General features: G+C 37.4%; 1 protein-coding gene across 2 annotated transcripts; it reads right to left on the bottom strand.

Moving 5' to 3' along the window:
• Positions 1-205: 205 nt before the first annotated feature.
• On the bottom strand, positions 206-16274 carry LOC107816536 (vacuolar fusion protein CCZ1 homolog B). 2 transcript variants are annotated; one of them, XM_075234269.1, is made up of 11 exons: positions 16056-16274; positions 14954-15150; positions 14230-14323; positions 12983-13163; positions 12847-12885; positions 12635-12744; positions 6096-6191; positions 4297-4752; positions 2526-2681; positions 851-1080; positions 206-562 (listed from the first exon to the last, which is right to left on the bottom strand). In XM_075234269.1, exons 2-11 carry the CDS (start codon positions 15133-15135, stop codon positions 535-537), a joined length of 1572 nt encoding a protein of 523 aa, XP_075090370.1. In that variant the 5' UTR covers positions 15136-15150; positions 16056-16274; the 3' UTR covers positions 206-534. The 2 variants fall into 2 exon arrangements, with proteins under 2 accessions (XP_075090370.1, XP_075090371.1); XM_075234270.1 differs by lacking the exon at positions 12847-12885.
• Positions 16275-21595: the final 5321 nt, after the last annotated feature.

The raw sequence follows: 21595 nt of genomic DNA on the forward strand, positions 1-21595 counted from the left end.
GGATATTCCTATAATCAGTTAGCCGCTGGAAAATATATGAGAACATTAACCATAAACAACATTGGGAGTGATGACCTCAAATATTTTACGACGAGAAGGGAGCAGATTTCAATTGTAAGAAGATAATATAAATATATAATCCCCATATTGGTGCTTGAAATTACAGGGAGAGCAAAAAATGCATAATCTATACAAGTGATTCAGATTTTCCAAGTGGAAGAGGAGAGGAACAAGTTTTTATTTATTTATAAACAGTACAAACATATTTAAACTAACAACATAAGACTTGTAGCTATTGCTTTTCTATGAATCCTGTGTCTCGGCAACATAAGCGGAGTTAGGATTTGAAGCTTGTGGGTTCAGAATTCTAGTTTGTTTATGTTACTGGGTTCTAAATAAACAATTTATACGTATTCAATAAATTTTTTTAAAAACAAATACATGATTTAGACTAAAGTTACTGGGTTCGTCCGAACCCTCACATCCTATACTAGCTCTGCCCCTGCTCGGCATTACCAAAAACTAGTTTCCCTGTTACAAAGAAAAAGCGCCACTGCAATACCTGCATGATTTAAGAAAGTTAGCATGAGACGAACGCTATTCCAAAGGAAGTTTTAAAGACCCGTAAGACCGTCCATAGAAAATGAGATTAGTAAACTGAAAAATTTAAGAAATTGACTTTTACATTGTCAATGTATGCAAATTAAATCCTATTGGAAACTGATGAAAACAAGGAATTAAAGGAGGACATGTTGAGGCACATGTAGGGTTCAAAAAACCTTATGATGTAGTTAAGTAGTTAATATTCAGTAAAAATGCTCAATCTTAGACCTTCCTTGGGAAATTTTACCTGTCACTGAACTTTTCAACAGCTTCAGAGGCATAAAGAAGGGTCTCATTGGCTTTCTCAAGTACCATATAGAGCTCCTTCCCTCGGGTCAACCGGGATATCACCCAAGCACCATTTTTTGCTCTAATACAAATTTCTTGGTCTTTATCGCAGTCCGAGTCATCACATTTAGCTCTGCTCTTTTCTAAGTCAACCTCTTCTCGGAGCTTATTCATTGCAACTAAAGAATCCTGTATATATTATCAGATTATTCAGAGCAACAGTCAAATCTAGTTATTACAGTACACAAACTTGATTACCATGGCTAAATCGTTCTATGAGAAAAGAATATTACCAGTTAATGACTACCTCATGAAACAAATGTTCACGAACTTAACAAGAAAACTGGTCCCATGGTAAATATATTTAAAGTAAAACTTGCCCTCATGCAATAAGGTAAACATCAGAGAATTTTATTGAACACTTAGGTTCTGAGTAGTATTATCGCTTATTATTTCATGTTTGGTTGGCCAGTGAAAAACTTTTTACGAAAAATATTTTCTAGTGTTTGGTTAGAGAATAGAAAATATTTTTTAGGAAAATAATTTTCCCTTCTCTTGATAGGGAAAATATTTTCCTCCAATTGGAGGAAAATGAGGTCATAAGGAAAATATTTTTCAAAACACTTAAACCAACCAAACATACGAAAATTGGAAAACATGTTAAATATTTTTCTTCATACCAGACACACCCTTAGAAGCAGTGTGCTATCTAATCACCTTTGACAAAAGATTGATTGACATGGGGCTTAATAGGTCACCTAGTGCAAGTACCCTAGGTGCAGACTCAGTATATCTTTAAAAGAAACTACTAAATAAAACATGTTTGTCAATAAATAAATGAGAATTTTCAAAATAACAAACAACCAACCATCCAAATATATGAAACTGTGTACCAAATAAATTCAAAATTGTTAATGTCTAATTGACAAATTTTTTATAGCACACCCTGTTTTTTCTTTTCTAGTTTTCAGTTTTACTTGCTTGTGGCAGAGGGTTCACATTAAGGGTGCAAGATAGCCAAACACCTCACTGTGAACCATATGCAAAAACTCTAAGCATCACGGTAACCACAACAAGCACCTCACTGCCAAAGGAAGCTAAGAACAAGAAGTCTCCAACATATCAAATTATTTGGATATAACATATCCAAAGAAACATATTCCATGAAATTATAGAAATTTTACTTTGCCTTGGCACCAATATTTAATTTTGTATAAGGTTTCTGACTGCAAGCAACAAAAAGATGCCAACTTGGTCAAACTTCGTCAGCTATACCCCCACAATTACAACTCCAATAAAAATCTTATCTTCACAAATACAATAATAATGAGGTTCTAAAAGCTTTCATCTTCTCTGATGTCCTGCTGCATCTGTTAGTAGCAAGTGTGTTGGAGTACCCATATAATGTGACAAAGTGTAATTGAAGTTGAGGAGCAAGAGCTGCCGCACTTAGAGAGACGAAATAATCTTTAAAATCTTTACTATTTTCACATGGCTATTAAATAGGCACGTGTATTGGAACTTCCACTATAGTCAAAAAAGCAAAGCAAGCATTACAATAGGTGGATTCTCGAAATGAAATGAAAGCTTGAGTCTTTGACAACCAAAAGAAGGAAAAAAGGAAGTTATCTAACCTTTGTAAGAGTTGTTACTTTTCCAGGTGGAGATGCCCGAGAGATGCATCTATCACCGTCTACAAGTAAGTAGCGGTAACCACTCACATGATATGCATTCTCGCCAACCCATCCTCTGGATAGTTTCTCTTCAACTTTGGATATCTTGGGTGATGCCTGAAATTAACAAGATATGTAATGAACTGACCAAGATAATAATTTTATATATCATAATTATGCTCGCCAGAGAAAGGCTATTAATCTCAAAAGCAGGATAAATTTTCATCAAATGAAAATGGAAGGGAAAAACCACAGAGAACACACGAAACATGATCTTTGATAAAAGCACCATAACTAATATTTATTTGATTCATTTTCACTTGAGGTCGTATATTTGATGCATCAATTCATTGTCTCTTCTACTTTTGCCCACTCAACTTATGAGGAGTCAAATCAAAAACTAGCTTGGCTAATACAACACTAACCAGCTACTATTTTAAGTCTTTAAAGAAGTCTTGTAAAACCTAGAGCAACAATATACAGATGGTTTAGTGTATTTGTCAACTAAAAAAAGGCACACAACCACCACGGAAACCCAGGATCTATAATGTGAGCTTGTTACTGAGGATTTGTTCAGGCTAGAATGCAATTAAGTTTATGCTAGTAAAAAGTTTGTCAACAAAATAAATAGTACACATGAGGATTAAACAGTTTATTCCCTTCCTGGTCAAGAGAATTCACAGGGGAAAAAGCATGGGATACAGAATGTCTATGATTGACTCTAGCCTTTGTACAGCAAAGAATTTTGTTAACCAATCTTAACCACATCAGAATGATTTAGTCGTTGGTAACTTCTAATTTTGCCAAGGAAGAACATATTACAAATATTCTTTCATTTATATTTGCAATCAGATTGACATCAATGTGTCAGTCTCAACCTATAACAAAGCGCAAGATTTCATATAAGGAAACAAAAATGAAGAATCGGTGAGATGATTTAGTGTCCGTGTCAACTAAAACTTCTGTGAGATAAACTGGCCTGGGAGTTGCTATATATTGCCATGAAGGAAAACTTTCTATTCTCCTGCCAATATAAACAAAAAAAGAGTTCCCTTTTCCTGCTCGCAAAAGACTGGCATTTCCCATTTCTTTGTTCATCCCGGCTGTAACAAGACAATAAACATTTATTTCCTTGATTTACTATGCTGCAGCAAGATAAATTAGGGTTTTCACCCATTTCCTTGCCAGCAACTACTCCAACATCCTCCTACCCACCGTTGTTAACCCTCTACCCTTGTAAATATCTTCTGGCCCAACAAAAGCGAGAAAATAGAGACACCTTCCTCCTTATATAGGAAGCGTGAGGCATAAAAGGTCCAAGCTGCTAACTGGCCCACCATAGCGACTTTACGCAATCACTACGCACAAGCATCATTGTTAACGTTTACCAAATGCAGAAAATCAGCAAGAACCAGGCAGATAAGACTATATTTCTTAACCCTTATCCGCAGCCAATGCAAAATTAAGACGTGATGTTATAGTTTTATCTCACTGAGGTCTCTCTATCAATGTTTCAGAAAAGGTCATAGAAAAGCTTTACATTATGGAGCTAATTGTAGATCCTTTGCAAACCCTGCTGTGATAAGTTCCATTTTACATAGAAGATGTCCTAACAAAGAGGTCCTCATTAGGAGGTTAGGATAGACCAAAAGAAGAGCCCACATTTAACAAGGACCAACTTATATTTCAACAAAAATAAGATAGTATGCTTTCATTTGTTGTATCGACTTACATTCTCCAGAATTTGCTGCTTCACCACCGATAACCCTTGCTCCCCATTGTGTACAGATGTGACGGGAATGAAAAGAATTATGGTGAGGCTCCTATGCTGAAAAGCACAAAGATACATCCTCTCCTCTGTTTGCTTAAGCCAAATTGTTGGACTGCTGGGACTCAAGCTGCCAACTTCTGTGCCCCAGATATCAGTAACAAGGAAACCATCCTTCCCTTTGGACCATTTGTCATGCTGTAAGGGTCTAACAACCTGATAGCTACGAACTCCAACTGGAGAAGTATCCCGTGAGCTGTAGTACCGGTCCAGGACAGAGGTAGAGCTTGCCAATAATGAACCAGAAGCATTAGAAGTAGTGCTTCCTTTGCGTAAATAGGACCAGGAGCTAGCACCAGCAGACAGAGCATTTGGGGTCAACCTCATGACAGTATAGGTGAATAGGTTAATCAAGTCATCCTGAAAAAGCGAATAGTAATTGTTCATGGTTAGAGCAAGACATGACCATTAACATCAAAGGTTCCCCATAGATAGTTTGTCAATGCAGATAATATTGGTTTTATTCAGATCTTTCTTTAGTTTTGAATTACAACTGCTTCTATAACAAAATTACTAAAGATAAACCGGCCACCGGGCTTAACCGAACCATGACAGGCCTAGTTAAGTTGGGCTTGGCCAGGCTTGAACTGGCCCAAACCGGTTTCGACTTAGCCGGGCAGGGTGAAAATTCTTGGGTTTGAGAACGGTCCAGGACCAGGACCACCAACCAATTATACCGATTCTTGGTGGGTCACCCCAGTCCAGCCGGGACTTTTACCTCTTATAATTGCATTTATTTAAATGGAATTTTAACAATAATTATTTTGAAGCATGTAAATATAACGTTTTAAAATTAAAAAAAAAATTAAATTTAACATTGTTTTTGTTTATTTGTTTAATACTTTGTTAATTAAAACAAGAATATAGTGGAGGAAACCATGTAATCCCATGGGCTTGGCCAGGCTTGAACTGGCCCAAACCGGTTTCGACTTAGCCGGGCAGGGTGAAAATTCTTGGGTTTGAGAACGGTCCAGGACCAGGACCACCAACCAATTATACCGATTCTTGGTGGGTCACCCCAGTCCAGCCGGGACTTTTACCTCTTATAATTGCATTTATTTAAATGGAATTTTAACAATAATTATTTTGAAGCATGTAAATATAACGTTTTAAAATTAAAAAAAAAATTAAATTTAACATTGTTTTTGTTTATTTGTTTAATACTTTGTTAATTAAAACAAGAATATAGTGGAGGAAACCATGTAATCCCAATCTAATATATTTTCATGTAATCCCAACTTAATATATTGTTCAAATATACTCATACTTTATTCATGTTCAGATATATAAGTTCTTTTGAGTTTGAATCATTGTCGACCGCTTGAATTCTTACTTAGCTTTGACCCAATCTTTTAAGCGAACAACAACCTCTGAAGTATTTCCTGAGAGTAAGTTCATTTGGCCCCGTCTAGAAGTATATTCAGATGCAATGGTATAAACTAGAACCATTAATTTCAGTTTTTTCCTACTAATTAGGGCCGTTCCGATTAGGAAGTTGGTCCCTATTCGAGCCACTTCATGAGCTAGAAATCCTGAACTTGCCCAAGCCCAATATTTAGGCATGGACTAGCCCAGTCCCGGTTAACCTAACTGGGCCTATATTTTGTGGGCCAATTTCCTTAGTAACCCGGTCCAGTTGCCAGGTCTAACAAGTGAGAGAGAGAGAGAGAGAGAGACAGAGAGAGAGAGAGAGAGAAGCCTACAGGAGAAAGAGTTGTGGAAACCAGCAGGTCCTGGAACATGATCAGTGAGTAGCACTGTGTGCAGCCGGCACACGATTCTAGCACTCTTACTAGTGACTGAATGCCAAAAAATGCAAGAAATTGTGGTTAGAATGATAATGTCTTCACCAAAAGATTATGGCATCTACACAACAACATCAGCCTTATTAACAAAATTCTACCCTCCAGGTATTGGATTTCATACCACATGTCAATCAAGAGGGGACATAAAAATAGAGTTCAAAGCATCAGTTTGGCCATATATTAAGTAACACCCTTTCTGTAATTCCTTATGGTAGATGTACTCACATGTTTTTGTTATAGTTGGTCAAAAAGATTTTGGGAGAAGATATATTGGTACTAAAAGCACAATCTTCAAATTAATTCGCAAGCATTTCCGCCCCTAATGCAACAAGTAAAAGTCGGAACAGAAGTGTGACAATATAAGAATAATCTATCCAAGATTAAACATGAATACTCATAATCAGAATATAGATTAAAGAATAAAAATGAAATTAATGAAATAATAATGGTGTGTATTAGCTAATTTCACTCTTACGACATACACAGCTTGATTTAATATTGCTTCGTGACTCAGAAATCCCTTGGGGATCTCTCGGTCATACAGAAAAAAACAATAATTTGTGGTCAAAAGGGAGAAGAAAACAAGAAATGTGGGAAGAGTGGAAAAAACATGAAAATGTCAAAAGATTTACCATCTAAGATTAAACCAAATTACATCTGATTGTCTATTCTACTGTAATGTAGTATAGCAGCTGTAGGCAACATCTTTTAGGCAACTCAAGATGAGAGTTTAATATTAAAACACAGTCATCTTATTAAGAGAGAGAGAGAGCACTAAACTACAGTTGTTTAACACTAAAGCTGCTATTAGCTAAAGTTTTACCTTCGGAGTTCTAAACATTTATAATGCTAATGAGGCTATAGTCTATATGATAATGGTGAGGATAAAAGACTCGGTTTCAAGTCCACCAGATGTTTGATATGCTGATAACTTTGGATTTTTGGGTAACTATTCCTCCAGCTACATATGGGCAACCAAATTCTTCTTTTATTCTTCAAACGTAAATTCCATTACAACAAAATGGCAATCAAGTATGGACAGGTAAAAGCGTAAAAGTAGTGAACAAACATGTTAAGTGTCAACCTAAATGCTTGGGTTAATAATCTTTATTTTGACTAACACACTTGATCTTTATTCAGCAAATGAAACAGTACAAAGAGTTTCACATAAGTACGTCAGGACAGATTTCTAAAAAGATAATAGTTGGGATTTTGCTTCTTTTTTTTTTGGACATTTAGATGCCATGAACTTTTGGCAGAAGCTACCATGTGAAAAGAGTGAGGCTATGGTGTCTTTGATTCGACCAGAGAAGCCAAAACTGATCCTAACTAGGGCAAAGCAAAGCAACAGTGCAAATCCCATCCATTTTGCCAACAAGACGAACACGGAAGACACAGATCTGAGCAACATAATGAATTGTGAGAAGGCACGGGAGAAAATATGTTATTGATATTGGATGTTCAATACAATACAAGAGGTCCTTATTTATATCTATACTATACAAGGACATACTACTCTTATTCTAATGTGGGACAAGACTACACTATATACATAGCTATAAACTAACACTCCCCCTCAAGCCGGTGTATACAAATCATATATACCGAGCTTGTTACATATATAACCAATATGAGGACCAGTGAGAGATTTGGTGAAAATATCTGCAAGTTGATCATTCGACCTCACAAACTTTGTAGCAATCTCTCATGAAAGTATCTTTTCTCTGACGAGGTGACAATCAATCTCAATGTGTTTAGTTCTCTCATGCAACACCGGATTTGATGCAATATGAAGGGCAGCTTGATTATTGCACACAAGTTTCATCCGACTGATTTCACCAAATTTCAACTCCTTGAGCAATTGTTTGGTCCAGACTAGCTCACATGTTGCCATAGCCATTGCTCGATATTCTGCTTCTGCACTAGATCGAGCAACTACATTATGTTTCTTGCTCTTCCAGGACACCAAATTGCCTCCTACTAAAACACAATATCCAGACGTAGAACGTCTATCAGAAGGTGATCCTGCCCAATCAGCATCTGAGTATCCAACGATCTGCTCATGACCTCGATCCTCAAACAGTAACCCTTTGCCTGGAGCTGATTTTATATACCGAATAATGCAGACAAATGCATCCCAATGACTATCACATGGAGAATTCATAAACTGACTTAACACTCACAGGATAAGAAATGTCGGGTCTAGTCACTGTGATTTCCAACCAGCCGTCTATAGCTTGCAGGATCGCTAAGCGGCTCCCCCTGTCCTAGCATAAGTTTAGAATTCGGATCCATCGGAGTGTCAACAGGTCTGCAACCTATCATCCCCGTCTCCTCAAGAATGTCTAAAGCATATTTTCTTTGAGAAATAACAATACCTGAGCTAGACTGGGCAACCTCAATACCTAGAAAGTACTTCAATCTGCCTAGATCCTTAGTTTGGAAGTGCTGGAAGAGATGCTGCTTCAGATTGGTAATACCATCCTGATCATTGCCAGTAATAACAATATCATCAACATAGACTACCAGATAAATACAGAGACTTGAAGCAGAGTGCCGATAAAACACAGAGTGATCAGCTTCACTACGAGTCATGCCAAACTCCTGGATAACCGTACTGAACTTACCAAACCAGGCTCGAGGAGACTGCTTTAGACCATAAAGTGACCGACGCAAGCGACATACAAAGCCACGAGACTCCCCCTGAGCAACAAAACCAGGTGGTTGCTCCATATAAACCTCATCCTCAAGATCACCGTGAAGAAAGGCATTCTTAATGTCCAACTGATAGAGGGACCAATGACGAACCACAACCATGGATAGAAAAAGGAGGACTGAAGCCACTTTAGCCACGGGAGAGAAGGTATCACTGTAATCGAGCCCAAATATCTGAGTATATCCTTTGGCAACAAGACGGGCCTTAAGTCGATCAATTTGGCCATCGGGACCAACTTTGACCGCATAAACCCAACGACAACCAACAGTAGATTTACCCGAGGAAAGAGGAACAAACTCCCAAGTACCACTTGTATGTAAAGCAGACATCTCGTCACTCATAGCCTGTCGCAATCCTGGATGAGACAACGCTTCACCTGTAGACTTAAGGATGGAAAACGAGGACAAAGAAGACATAAAAGCATAATGGGGAGATGACAGACGATGATAACTCAAACCGACATAATAAGGATTAGAGTTAAGTGTGGTTCGTATACCTTTCCGAAGTGCAATCGGTGTACTAGGAGCAGGGTCAGGTGCAGGACGAGAACCAGTTGGGCCTGATGTAGGGCGCGAACGACGATGATAAGTCAAGAGTGGCGTTCCTATGGCCGGGGAACTAGGAGGAACAACACTAGACTCCTCAACGGTTGGTAGGGATGAAACCTCTGTGGTCGAAGGTAGAGGAGGAGCTATAGTAAACTCCTCAAAGGTCGGTATAGGTAAGACCTCAGATATATCATGGTGGTCAGCAGAAGTAAAGAAAGGTTTAGACTAAAAAAAATATAACGTCAGCTGACATAAGGTACCTACGAAGATCTGGAGAATAACAACGATATCCCTTTTGAACACGAGAATAACCAAGGAAAACACACTTGAGAGCACGAAGAGCTAACTTATCTTTCCAAGGGGCTAAGTTATGAACAAAACACGTGCTCCCAAAAACACGGGGTGGAAGAGAGTATAAGGGTGACTGGAGAAACAATACTGAATGCGGAATCTGATCCTTGATGGGAGATGAAGGCATCCGATTAATCAAATAACAAGCTGTGAGAACTGCATCGCCCCAAAAACGCAACGGAACACGAGATTCAATTAGAAGTGTGCGAGCAGTCTCAATAAGGTGCTTATTTTTTCTCTCAGCAACCCCATTTTCCTGAGGGATATAAGGACAAGATGTTTGATGAATAATTCCCTGATAGGTCATAAACTGCTGAAATTGAGAAGATAAATATTCTAAGGCATTATCACTGCGAAAAATGCGAATAGAAACACCAAATTGGTTTTTGATTTCAGCACAGAAACTCTGAAATATAGAAAATAACTCAGAACGATTTTTCATTAAGAAAAGCCAAGTACATCTTGAATAATCATCAATGAAACTAACAAAATAACGAAATCCCAAGGTTGAACTGACTCTACTTGGACCCCATATATCATAATGAACTAAGGAGAAGGCAGACTCTGCATGACTCTCAACACTACGCGAAAGGAGGCTCGGGTATGTTTCCCAAGCTGACACGACTCACAATATAATGTAGACAAACTAGATAAACTAGGCACCATCTTCTGAAGTTTGGATAAACTCGAATGTCCTAAACGTTCGTGGATTAGATCTGGAGGATCTGTAACTAGACATGTTGTGGAAGGACTAAGTGAGTTAAGGTAGTAAAGGCCTTCTGATTCACGTCCTGTACCAATTGTCTGTCCCGTACTGCAGTCCTGCATAATAAAAGAATCGTCAATAAAATATATACCACAATGGAGGGCACGAGTCAAACGACTAACAGATGCAAGACTAAAAGGACAGTCAGGGACATAAAGAACGGAATCTAGAGTGATAGAAGACAAGGGATTAGCTTGTCCAACTCCTTTTGCCTTAGTTTGACATCCATTGGCTAAAGTAACAGTGATAAGAGAATGTGAATATACAATATTCGATCAGAAGTACCGGAGTCCATGACCCATGGGCCAAGAGTGCTAAACTGGGAAACACAAGCAAAAGAATTACCAGTAACAGAAGTATCAGTCTGAGCAACTGAGGCTACTTGTGGAGATGTCTACTTACTTGCTCGATACTAAAGTAGCTCATTATATTCTTCTTTAGATAAAGAAAATCCATGATTACCTGGAGTATCGGTCTGAGCAATGTAAGCATTTTTGGGTGGACGACCATGTAAGGAATAACACATTTCACGAGTGTGTCTAAGTTTGTGACAATAAGAACACTTGGGTCTAAATCTTCCAAAACGACCTCTTCCTCGTCTATGCTCCAGTCCATAGTTTGACATGCCCGAACATCCACTGTCTGGGATGCAAGAACAGAGGAATCAAGTATCTGTGATGAGATCACTGGGTGACTTGGTGCTGCAGCAAGGCGGAGTAATCGAGAGAATAATTCATCAACTGTCGGGACAGTCGGACTAGCCAAAATTTGGTCGCGTACTGAATCAAGATCATTAGGAAGTCCAGCAAGGGTTAGAACGAGAAACATCTTCTGTCGTTGCTCTTGTTGTTTTTCAACACTAGCAGAAACTGGCATCAATTTCTCAAATTCCTCCATGATGGCCTGTACTTGACCCAAGTAAGTAGACATATCTAATTCCTGCTTCTTTAAGTTTGTCATACGCGATATCACATCATAGAAACGAGATATGTCATTAGTGCATAAGGTGCGTGCCTTTACCCAAACCAAATAACATGTCTGGAATGGACGAAACAAGGGCATCAACTTGGAATCAATAGATCGCCACAATATGCTACATAACTGAGCATCGATTTTTGTCCAAAGTGCTATTGCCTTTTCATCTCCTTCGCTAGACTGTTTGATTAGATGATCTTGAACACCTTGGCCACTACACCACAACTCGACAGATGAAGCCCAAGCTAAGTAGTTTGAACCTCCCATTAAAGGTTCTGAAGTAATAATAACACTAGAGCTTCCAGAACTCATGTTTCTAGACCCAAAAGCATCAAATCCCAAAGACATTGTTGTAAATTATTACCAAATAAGAGAAAGAATCAACTGTAATCCACTGAAATAGAGCAAGGAAACACAGAAACAGAATAATGAAAACTGTAGCAGCCGGAATCTTACAGTAGCTGTCGGAATAGTGCTGTAGCAGCCGGAAAAACTCAAAGTGGTCGGAATGAAATGAAAACGGTAGGGGTAGGATCGGAATTACCAGGCGACCCAACTATTCTGAAGGAAATTTTTCAAAAAATGGCCGGAAGTGGTCGTACGCGCCAGCGCGTGAGCTTCTGGTGGCGCGTGAGGAAGCTGCTGCCGGAGATTTTCACTGGGGTTTGGTCGCCGGACAGTGACTACTCTTGTGGTAGTGTTAATTTTTGCACAACACTGACGGAGATAAAGCAGACGCAAACAACCTTGAAAAAGTCGCCGGAAAAAGACTTCCGGTGACTGATTTCTCTTCCCGGAGTCGCTGGAATTTATGCGCAGCGATAAATCTCTCACAATTGCTCTGATACCATGTGAGAAGGCACGGGAGAAAATATGTTATTGATATTGGATGTTCAATACAATACAAGAGGTCCTTATTTATAGCTATACTATACAAGGACATACTACTCCTATTCCAATGTGGGACAAGACTACACCATATACATAGCTGTAAACTAACATGAATAAATCCAAAATTTTATCTTTTCGTCTCCAGTTTGCCAACAATCTGAGTGTATGCAATAAACTGCCAACAACGAACCTGAACTTCAAGTGCTGCTTCCCTCCCAATAGTCAACATCTGTACTTTTCCACGCTCCTTCAGACAATCACGGAAATTTGGCAAGTGAAGCTTCTTGCCAGAAAGAAAATCTGCCACAGGGAAAAATTAATAAGTGAAGCATTCAAAAGGCTGTTTAATGCTCAAATTGCACAAACTGATGGAATTATTAGATACAGAAGCTATAGTATTACCCCAGCAGCACAATTCCAATGAAGGCCGCTTTTCAAATGCTGGCAATTATGACTTGCAATGAAATAATTTGAACAGGAATATCTTCTTATAAAAGAGATGAAATGCAAATTTTCAAGGTATGTAATAAAGCCTCACCACTTAAATAATCCATAACAAAATAATACAAATGCGTCCTGGTAAGCCCTCCACTCGGTTCTCTATCGAGTAATGCTCTGATGGACCCATGAAACATCACAAAGAGAGAGTGAACTTCTTTAAGAACATTTCGTAAAGCATCAGTCCGCCATATGGCTTCTGACTCACTTTTCTCCACCACCTAAACATGGTACACCACCAGAAAAGCTAATAAATAACATAAAAGTTACAAAGCATAACAAATTTCTTCTGCAATGGCAATAAAAACGTGAGGAAATTTGTGTTAGTCCAAGAAATTTCTGTATCTGAACTTTCTTGTTCCCATTAAGAAAGTCATATTCAGCTTTTAACCAACAAGAAATGATAGTCATGCTTAACCATCCTATCTTCTCCAGTAAAATTTTATTCAAAGAATTTTCTTCCCGAATAGATTCCTTTCTCTTCCCCGGACACCGAACAAAGGGAACCCTGGGAAATCTATTTAAGACCCAACTGCATATACAAACCATAGTACTATTGTATTAAGCATCCTACAGAATTTGAGATATTATACTAAATCAAAAGCATAGAAAATATGGATACAAATCCATAAAGCACTATGTGTATCTCAAGGTTGTTATGCCTATGTCCAACATGAGATCCATGTTACTCCATTGTTTGAACCACATGTCTGAGCATGCCACAAAGTAGGGACTCCCTATGGTTCGTTAGTGCAGTTTGTCAACTATGATATTGAACAGTTTATTTAGACTTCAAACAGAAATATTATGGAAAGAAATTTACTGAGTTACCACTTGTCTTTTCATCTTTCCTAACCTAGTCCTCAACCTTCTAGGCTTCAGTTCACTGCAGGTGGTAGTCCTGGAATTGTTCATTGAAGTAAAACTATTCAAGTATGGGCAAAAAAATCCAAGAAGCAAGTAAGGATGTACCATCAGATTTAAAACATCTGTGAGTTATGTATCCACTTATATACAGCAACAATTACATCAGTGAGCTTATATCCAGCCTCCATATTGATCATCCTTTCAAATTTAGCAGGTAGAAGGACAGACCAGCATTGTACAATCTCCCAAATCAGTAAAGATAATAAGTGATCACCACACATAATTATCTAATCCGATTATTGGCAGAATTATCCTCCATACAGTTCACCAAAGAATTAAAATTCAACCACGTCATGAAGTGCCAGGTAAAGTTTATTGGTTGAAGCAGAACAATGATAATATAAGTGCAAGAAATCATACCATCACCATCCAAATATCACGTTCTGCCTCATAGAAAACATGTGAGTGCATCTCTGCTTCAATAACCTCACACGGAGCCTCGGGGGAGAATATTCTGCAACAAAAATAAAATAGAGGATATTACCATATGACTTGAAAGATCCATGAATCGTACAACTGCAAGAAGTTGACAACAGCATCCAGATGGCACAGTCATACATATCAAAGATTACCTATCATCTTTCAGAGCTGAAAAAGAAGATAGTAAATGCAAGATGATCGAAATCTTAGCCTTAAAAATAACATATCCACGTTGAAGAATCCCATTGCTCTTCATTAAGCACAACAACTTCAATCTAGGAACAATCTTCAAGCTCTTTTTTCTTTACCTCTTTAATGCCTCTACTATGAGAATGCACAAACATGAGCTCAACTATCTATCAACCTAATGATATGACTGAATAATCCTTTGGGTAAGAATGAATGTCTATTGATGAAAGGATATGAACAGAGGGAAAGATCTTCCTCAAACTAAGAACTAAAAGCTCTATCCAAGAATACAGACTTCAATAACATTGCAGATCAGTTATCAAGACACCGTGAAAGAAGTAATGTGAAAGTTTAAAAATCATAGCAACCAATCTGGTTATCCCTTCTTTGAGAAAGAGCTTTAAAAAGAATCACATGAATTTTCTACTCATTAATAGATACAAGTGCAGATATGTGAGTGCCAGTCACAACAAACCTGGTGAATGTTATGAGCCCTTCACTAAGCCCTATCACAGAGAGTTGGGTGGGGAAAGGCAAATCAGCAGGAAAGAAAAATAAAATCTTGTCCAACTCCTGCCCTTCATGTTGTCCCCTTCTCAAATCAAATATGCACAGTTTCATAGCTTCATTGACAGAGCTTGCCGCCGACATGCCCATTTTTCCGCTCCCTTCCTATCACCAAGATATCAAGTTTCCAAATCAAAACTAGACTAGGTTCACAAATAGGACACGTCTAATATGAATTAACATACAAGATTTTAATTATCTGAATTTTACATCACGCATGCATAACTTATCAAAAGTCTTATTGAAGAATAACAACAATAGTATTTCTAATACAAAGTGTCTCTTTCTTCTTCTCTTATCCTTCCGTTTTCTTTCTTCTTTTTACCGGTAGAAAAATTTGTTTCTAGTAAAACTAACAATATGATTGCCACAAAAAAAATAAACCAATAATTTTACATACAATCAGTAAAGCCACAAAGCACTTCAGAAAACACTAAATCTACATTCAGTTCGTTTGCTTTATGCTTATCTGAAACTCGCAGTATTTTGTGCAGTCTGCTACTAAAGACCAGAACAACCCATCAGACTAGGTGATTTCTTGTCATTTGCATAAGCCTTGGTGGGCAGTTACCCAGCGGAATAGTCGAGGTGTGGGCAAGCTGGCCCGAACACAATCATTATTATTAAAAAAAAAAAACTTTTATGATCAGATGAATCATTTCCTTTTCTCATCATAGGCAACAGCAAAACACATAGTAAAACGTTCTTTGAGGTGTTTATATGATGCATTTTGTGCTTAATTCGGTTGAAATTCATTACTAGGGTACTATACTATATCAATGAGCAGCATCAAATGTGCTCTTTTCTCCATGATCTCCAGAATTAGTAAGTTAATACAACCTTAACGAACATGAATTCACCTAGACTGCTCTATCTGTTCGCAATTTGATCCTTAGTTACTGTAGAGTTAGGGATATGCAAACCTAAAATTAGCATTACAAAAGAATCTGAATTAGTATTAGGGTTTTTTATTTTTTATCCTCGCTGAGTTCGATTTAAGAGATACTTACAGAGTGTCTTGCCGGAGCCGGACCGCCGAGCTGTTGTGTTGGGTCTCGCCGGAGCCGGACTTGGGGTTTATAGTAGGGAAGAGAGAGGAATTAAACAAAAATACAACAACAATTTTACATCATCACTTTAGAATTCTTAACAAGGTATAAATAGAACTAATAAGAAAAAGTAAATATTGTCGGTTCTCTCTCTCTTTTTCAAATGAAATAGAGAACTATAATTGTAATATTAAAATCAAATTATTAGAAATAGATGAAAGTTAAAATAAATTCTTTGTTATAAAATAAAGACAGTAAAGTAAAGACAAGTATAGAGAGAAAATGATATATTATTGAAACTTCAAACTTATGTACATAATGAACTGAATTGTCCTCTATTTATAGAAGAAATGAAGCAGCTACTGCAAGCTGTTGTGTAAGCTGCTACTGCAAGCTGCTGTGTAAGCTGCTTGTAAGTTGTTGTGTAAGCTGTTGTGTAAGTTGCTTGTAAGTTGATACTATAAATTGTTGTGCCAGATATAGATAATCTTCTATTATGAGTAATATATATCCATAACGGAGTACCGAAAGGATAAGCTTCTTCAGGAGGCTTATTTCTAATAGAGTACTAAATAGATAAACATATTTACGACGGAGTCTCATATGGATAAACTTGTTCAGGAAGCTTATTTACAACGGAGTACTAAATGAACATCTATAATATAATATATTCATAACACTCCCCCTTGGATGTTCATTAAAAGATGATGTGCCTCGTTAAAACCTTACTAGGAAAAATCCCGTAGAAAAAAATTCTAGTGAAGGAAAAAGAGTACACATATTTAGTAATACGCATTGCTAGCTGCCTCATTAAAAACCTTATAAGGAAAACTCTGTGGGAAAAAACTTAATAAGGAAAAAAGAGTACATCGCATATTTTTCTCCCCGTGATGAAAATCTTATTTCAAATATTTAAGTCTCCGCATTCCAATCTTGTATACCATCTTCTCAAAAGTTGAAGTTGGTAAAGATTTTGTAAATAAACCTGTCGGATTATCACTTGAACGGATTTGTTGCACATCAATGTCACCATTTTTTTGAAGATCGTGTGTGTAGAATGATTTTGGTGAAACGTGCTTCGTTCTATCTCCTTTTTATAAATCCTCCTTTCAATTGGGCTATGCATGCAACATTGTCTTCGTATAAAATTGTGGATTTTTTCTCACATTCCAAACCACATTTTTCTCGAATAAAATGAATCATTGATCTCAACCATACGCATTCCCTACTTGCTTCATGAATAGCTATTATCTCAGCATGATTTGAAGAAATATCAACAATTGACTACTTTGTGAGCGCCATGATATGACAGTACCTCCACATGTAAACACGTACCCGGTTTGAGATCGAGCTTTATGGAGATTAGATAAATAACTTGCATCTACATAACCAACAAGATCTGCACTACCTTTGTTAGCATAAAACAAACTCATATCAAGAGTTCCCTTTAAATATCGCAAAATATGTTTAATCCCATTCCAATGTCTCCGAGTAGGAGAAGAGCTATATCTTGCTAGTAAATTAACAGAAAATGCTATGTCATGCCTTGTAGCATTAGCAAGATACATTAGTGCGCTAATTGCACTGATATAGGGTATTTCAGGACCAAGGAGTTCCTCATCCCCTTCTGGAGGTCGGAACGGGTCCTTATTCACTTCAAGTAATCGAACAACCATTGGTGTACTCAATGGGTGCGCTTTGTCCATGTAAAAGTATTTTAAGACCCTTTATGTATAGGCAGATTGATGCATAAAGATCCCGTTTGCTAAATGTTCAATTTGCAGTCCAAGACAAAGTTTTATCTTTCCAAGATCTTTCATCTAAAATTCTTTCTTAAGATATTCAATTGCCTTTTGGAGCTCTTCTGGAGTTCCACCAAGGTTTATGTCATCAACATAAACAGCAAGTATAACAAATTTTAATGCCATTTTCTTTATAAAAATATATGGACAAATAACATAATTTATGTAACCCTCTTTCAGTAAATATTCACTAAGGCGATTATACCACATGCGCCCTGATTGCTTTAAACCGTACAAAGATCTTTGTAATCTGATTGAATACATTTCCCGAGATTTCGAATATGCTTCGGGCATTTTAAATCCTTTAGGGATTTTCATGTAAATCTCATTATCAAGTGACCCGTACATATAAGTTGTAACCACATCCATCATATGTATTTCAAACCTTTCACGTAAGGCTAAACTTATGAGATATCGAAATGTTATGGCATCCATAATGGGTGAATATGTTTCTTCATAATCGACTCCAGGTCGTTGTGAGAATCCTTGTGCGACAAGGCGAGCCTTGTATCTTTCAACTTCATTTTGGTCATTCCTTTTTCGTACAAAAACCCATTTATGACCAACTGGTTTTATACCAACAGGTGTTTGGACTACTAGTCCCAAAACCTCTCTTTTAGCAAGTGCATTCAATTCTGATTGAATTGCCTCTTGCCATTTTGGCTAATCAGATTTTTGTTGACATTCTTCGACAGATCGGGGTTCAAAATTCTCACTATCTTGCAAAATGTTAAGTGCAACATTATAAGCAAAAATATTATCAACCACTATTTCAGATAGATTTAAATTAATCCCATCACCAGTAGAACTTATTAAAAGTTCCTCGCCCACTTGAGTCTCGGGTTCAGTAATTTCTTCAGGAATCTCATAACTAATCAGATCTTGGGTCTCTTCAGGAGATCCCTTCATAATATCATTTTGATCATTTGTCGGTTTTTCTTCTTCTAGGATTTCGATCCTTAGAACCCACAGGCCTACCACGCTTCAGGCGTGCTATAGGTTCACTAGCTCTCATGCTAGTAGATGGTCCTGCTGGGACATCAATTCGGATAGGCACATTCTCTGCAGGGATATGTGACTTAGTTATCTTTTTCAAATCAGTAAATACGTCTGGCATTTGATTTGCTATATTCTGTAAATGGATGATCTTCTGGACCTCCTGATTACATATAGGGGTACGTGGATCAAAGTGAGATAATAATGAAACTTTCCACACAATTTCTCTTTTGATTTCCTTTTTCTCTCCCCCTAACTGTGGAAAATTTATTTCATCAAATCGACAATCTGCAAATCGAGCAGTAAATAAATCTCCCGTCAATGGTTTAAGATAGCGAATAATAGAGGGTGATTCAAACCTAACATATATTTCTAACCTTCTCTGCGGGCCCATCTTACTGCGCTATGGTGGTACTACTGGCACATATACAACACATCCAAAAATTTGTAGATGAGCAATATTTGGTTCATGACCAAAAACTAATTGTGACGGAGAATATTTATTATAATGTGTCGATCTGAGACGAATAAGTAATGCTGCATGCAAGATAGCATGGCCCCAAACAGTAGTGGGAAATCAATTGCAGGCGCTTAGTAAATGATTTCGCAAGGCCATTTTGAGTATGAACATAAGTTACAGAATATTCAACTTTTATCCCAACTAATAGATAATAATCATCAAAAGCTTGAGATGAGAATTCTCCAGCATTATCAAGGCGAATAGCCTTTTATAGGATAATCTGGGAATTGTGCCCTTAATCGAATTATTTGGGCTAATAACTTTGCAAACGCCAGGTTGCGAGATGATAGTAGGCCCACATGAGACCATATTGGAAGATGCATCTATTAAAACCATAAAATATCTAAACAGCCCACTTGGTGGGTGAATAGGTCCACATATATCCCTATGTATACGTTCTAAAAATGCAGGGGGTTCAATGCCAACCTTCATTGGTGATGGTCTAGTGATTATTTTGCCTTGATAACAAGCATCACAAGAAAATTCATTATTTGTAAGAATCTCCAAGTTCTTTAATGGATGCCCACTCGAATTTTCAGTAATTCGTCTCATCATTATTAATCCAGGATGGCCCAAACGGCCATGCCAAAGCACAAAAGTATTTGAATCAGTAAACTTCCGGTACGATAGAGTGTGCTTCAACTGTACTAATCTTTAAATAGTATAAGCCAGAAGATAAAGTTGGTAACTTTTCTACAATGCATTTTTCACCAGAAATATTCTTTGTAATACAAGGATATTCCATGTTCATTTCATCTATTGTCTCAACATGATACCTATTTCGACGGATATCCATAAAACTCAACAAGTTTCTTCGGGACTTGGAGGAGAATAATGCATTGTCTATAATAAGTTTTGTTCCCTTAGACAGAAATGCAATAGCTCTTCCGGAGCCTTCAATCAAACTTATATTACCAAAAATTGTAGAAACATTTGCTTTTTCCTTATGCAAATAAGAAAAATATTTCTGATTTTTGAATATGTCATGAGTTGTTCCACTATCAATTACACAAGTATCTTCATGATTGGTCTTTGATCCAAACATAATTTGAGGATTATCCATATTCTTCAAAATGACATAAACAAAATAAATATGATTGTAAACATTATTATCAAAGCATAACTTTTATTTATATACAACTATTACATAACCATACTATCTACTACAAATAACAAAAATTAAAATATTTACATCTCTACAGATTTACTACCGATCACATGACTTGTTTCTCATTCTGGAAGTGCAAAGTAATCAGCTACATCCAAATGCATGAAGTCTAAATTATCTTCAGAAATAAAAATTGCTTCAGCATTTTTCTCTGTCTTCTTCGGGGAGGCTTGATATAGCTCAACCTGGTGCTTTGGCGTACGACATGTACGTGACCAGTGCCATTTTCCTCCACGTCTATAACATGCATTTTCTGGCTTTGCTGCTTGCACCGCTTCATGCTTTTGCTCCTTCCTTTTTTACTACTGGTGGTGAGGAGGGTTCTTTGGTGCATTATTATTACCACGATTAGAGTTTTCTCCCCGACCACGGCCATGACCATGACTGGGGCCACGTCCTCTTCCACATTTAGCTTGGTGGAAGTTCGTCTCATTCACTTCAGGGAATGGATAAGAACCAGTAGGTCGACTTTCATGATTTTTCATTAATAGCCTATTATGTTGCTCGGCTACAAGAAGATGTGAGATATGTTCAGAATAATTTTTGAATCCCATCTCTCGATATTGCTGCTGCAGGAGCATGTTCGAGGCATGAAAAATGGTGAAAGTTTTCTCCAACATATCATGATCAGTAATATTATCACCACATAGTTTCAATTGGAAAATAATTCTGAACATAGCAGAATTTTACTCACCGATAGATTTAAAATCTTGTAACCTTAGATGAGTCCAATCATAACGTGCATGTGGAAGAACGACCATTTTCAGGTGGTCATATCTATCTTTCAAATTATTCCACAGTATGACTCGATCTTTAATAGTGAGATATTTCATTTTCAAGCCTTCATCAAGGTGATGGCATATGAATATCATTGCTTTGGCACAGTCTTGGTTTGATGCTTGATTTTTGTCCATGATGGTGTCTGCCAAACCCATCACATCAAGATAAATTCCAGCATTAAGCACCCAAGACATGTAGCTTTTGCCCGATATATCGAGGGCTACAAACTCAAGTT

The sequence above is a fragment of the Nicotiana tabacum genome, chromosome 17 (assembly GCF_000715075.1).
Source record: "Nicotiana tabacum cultivar K326 chromosome 17, ASM71507v2, whole genome shotgun sequence".
NCBI lineage: Eukaryota > Viridiplantae > Streptophyta > Magnoliopsida > Solanales > Solanaceae > Nicotiana > Nicotiana tabacum.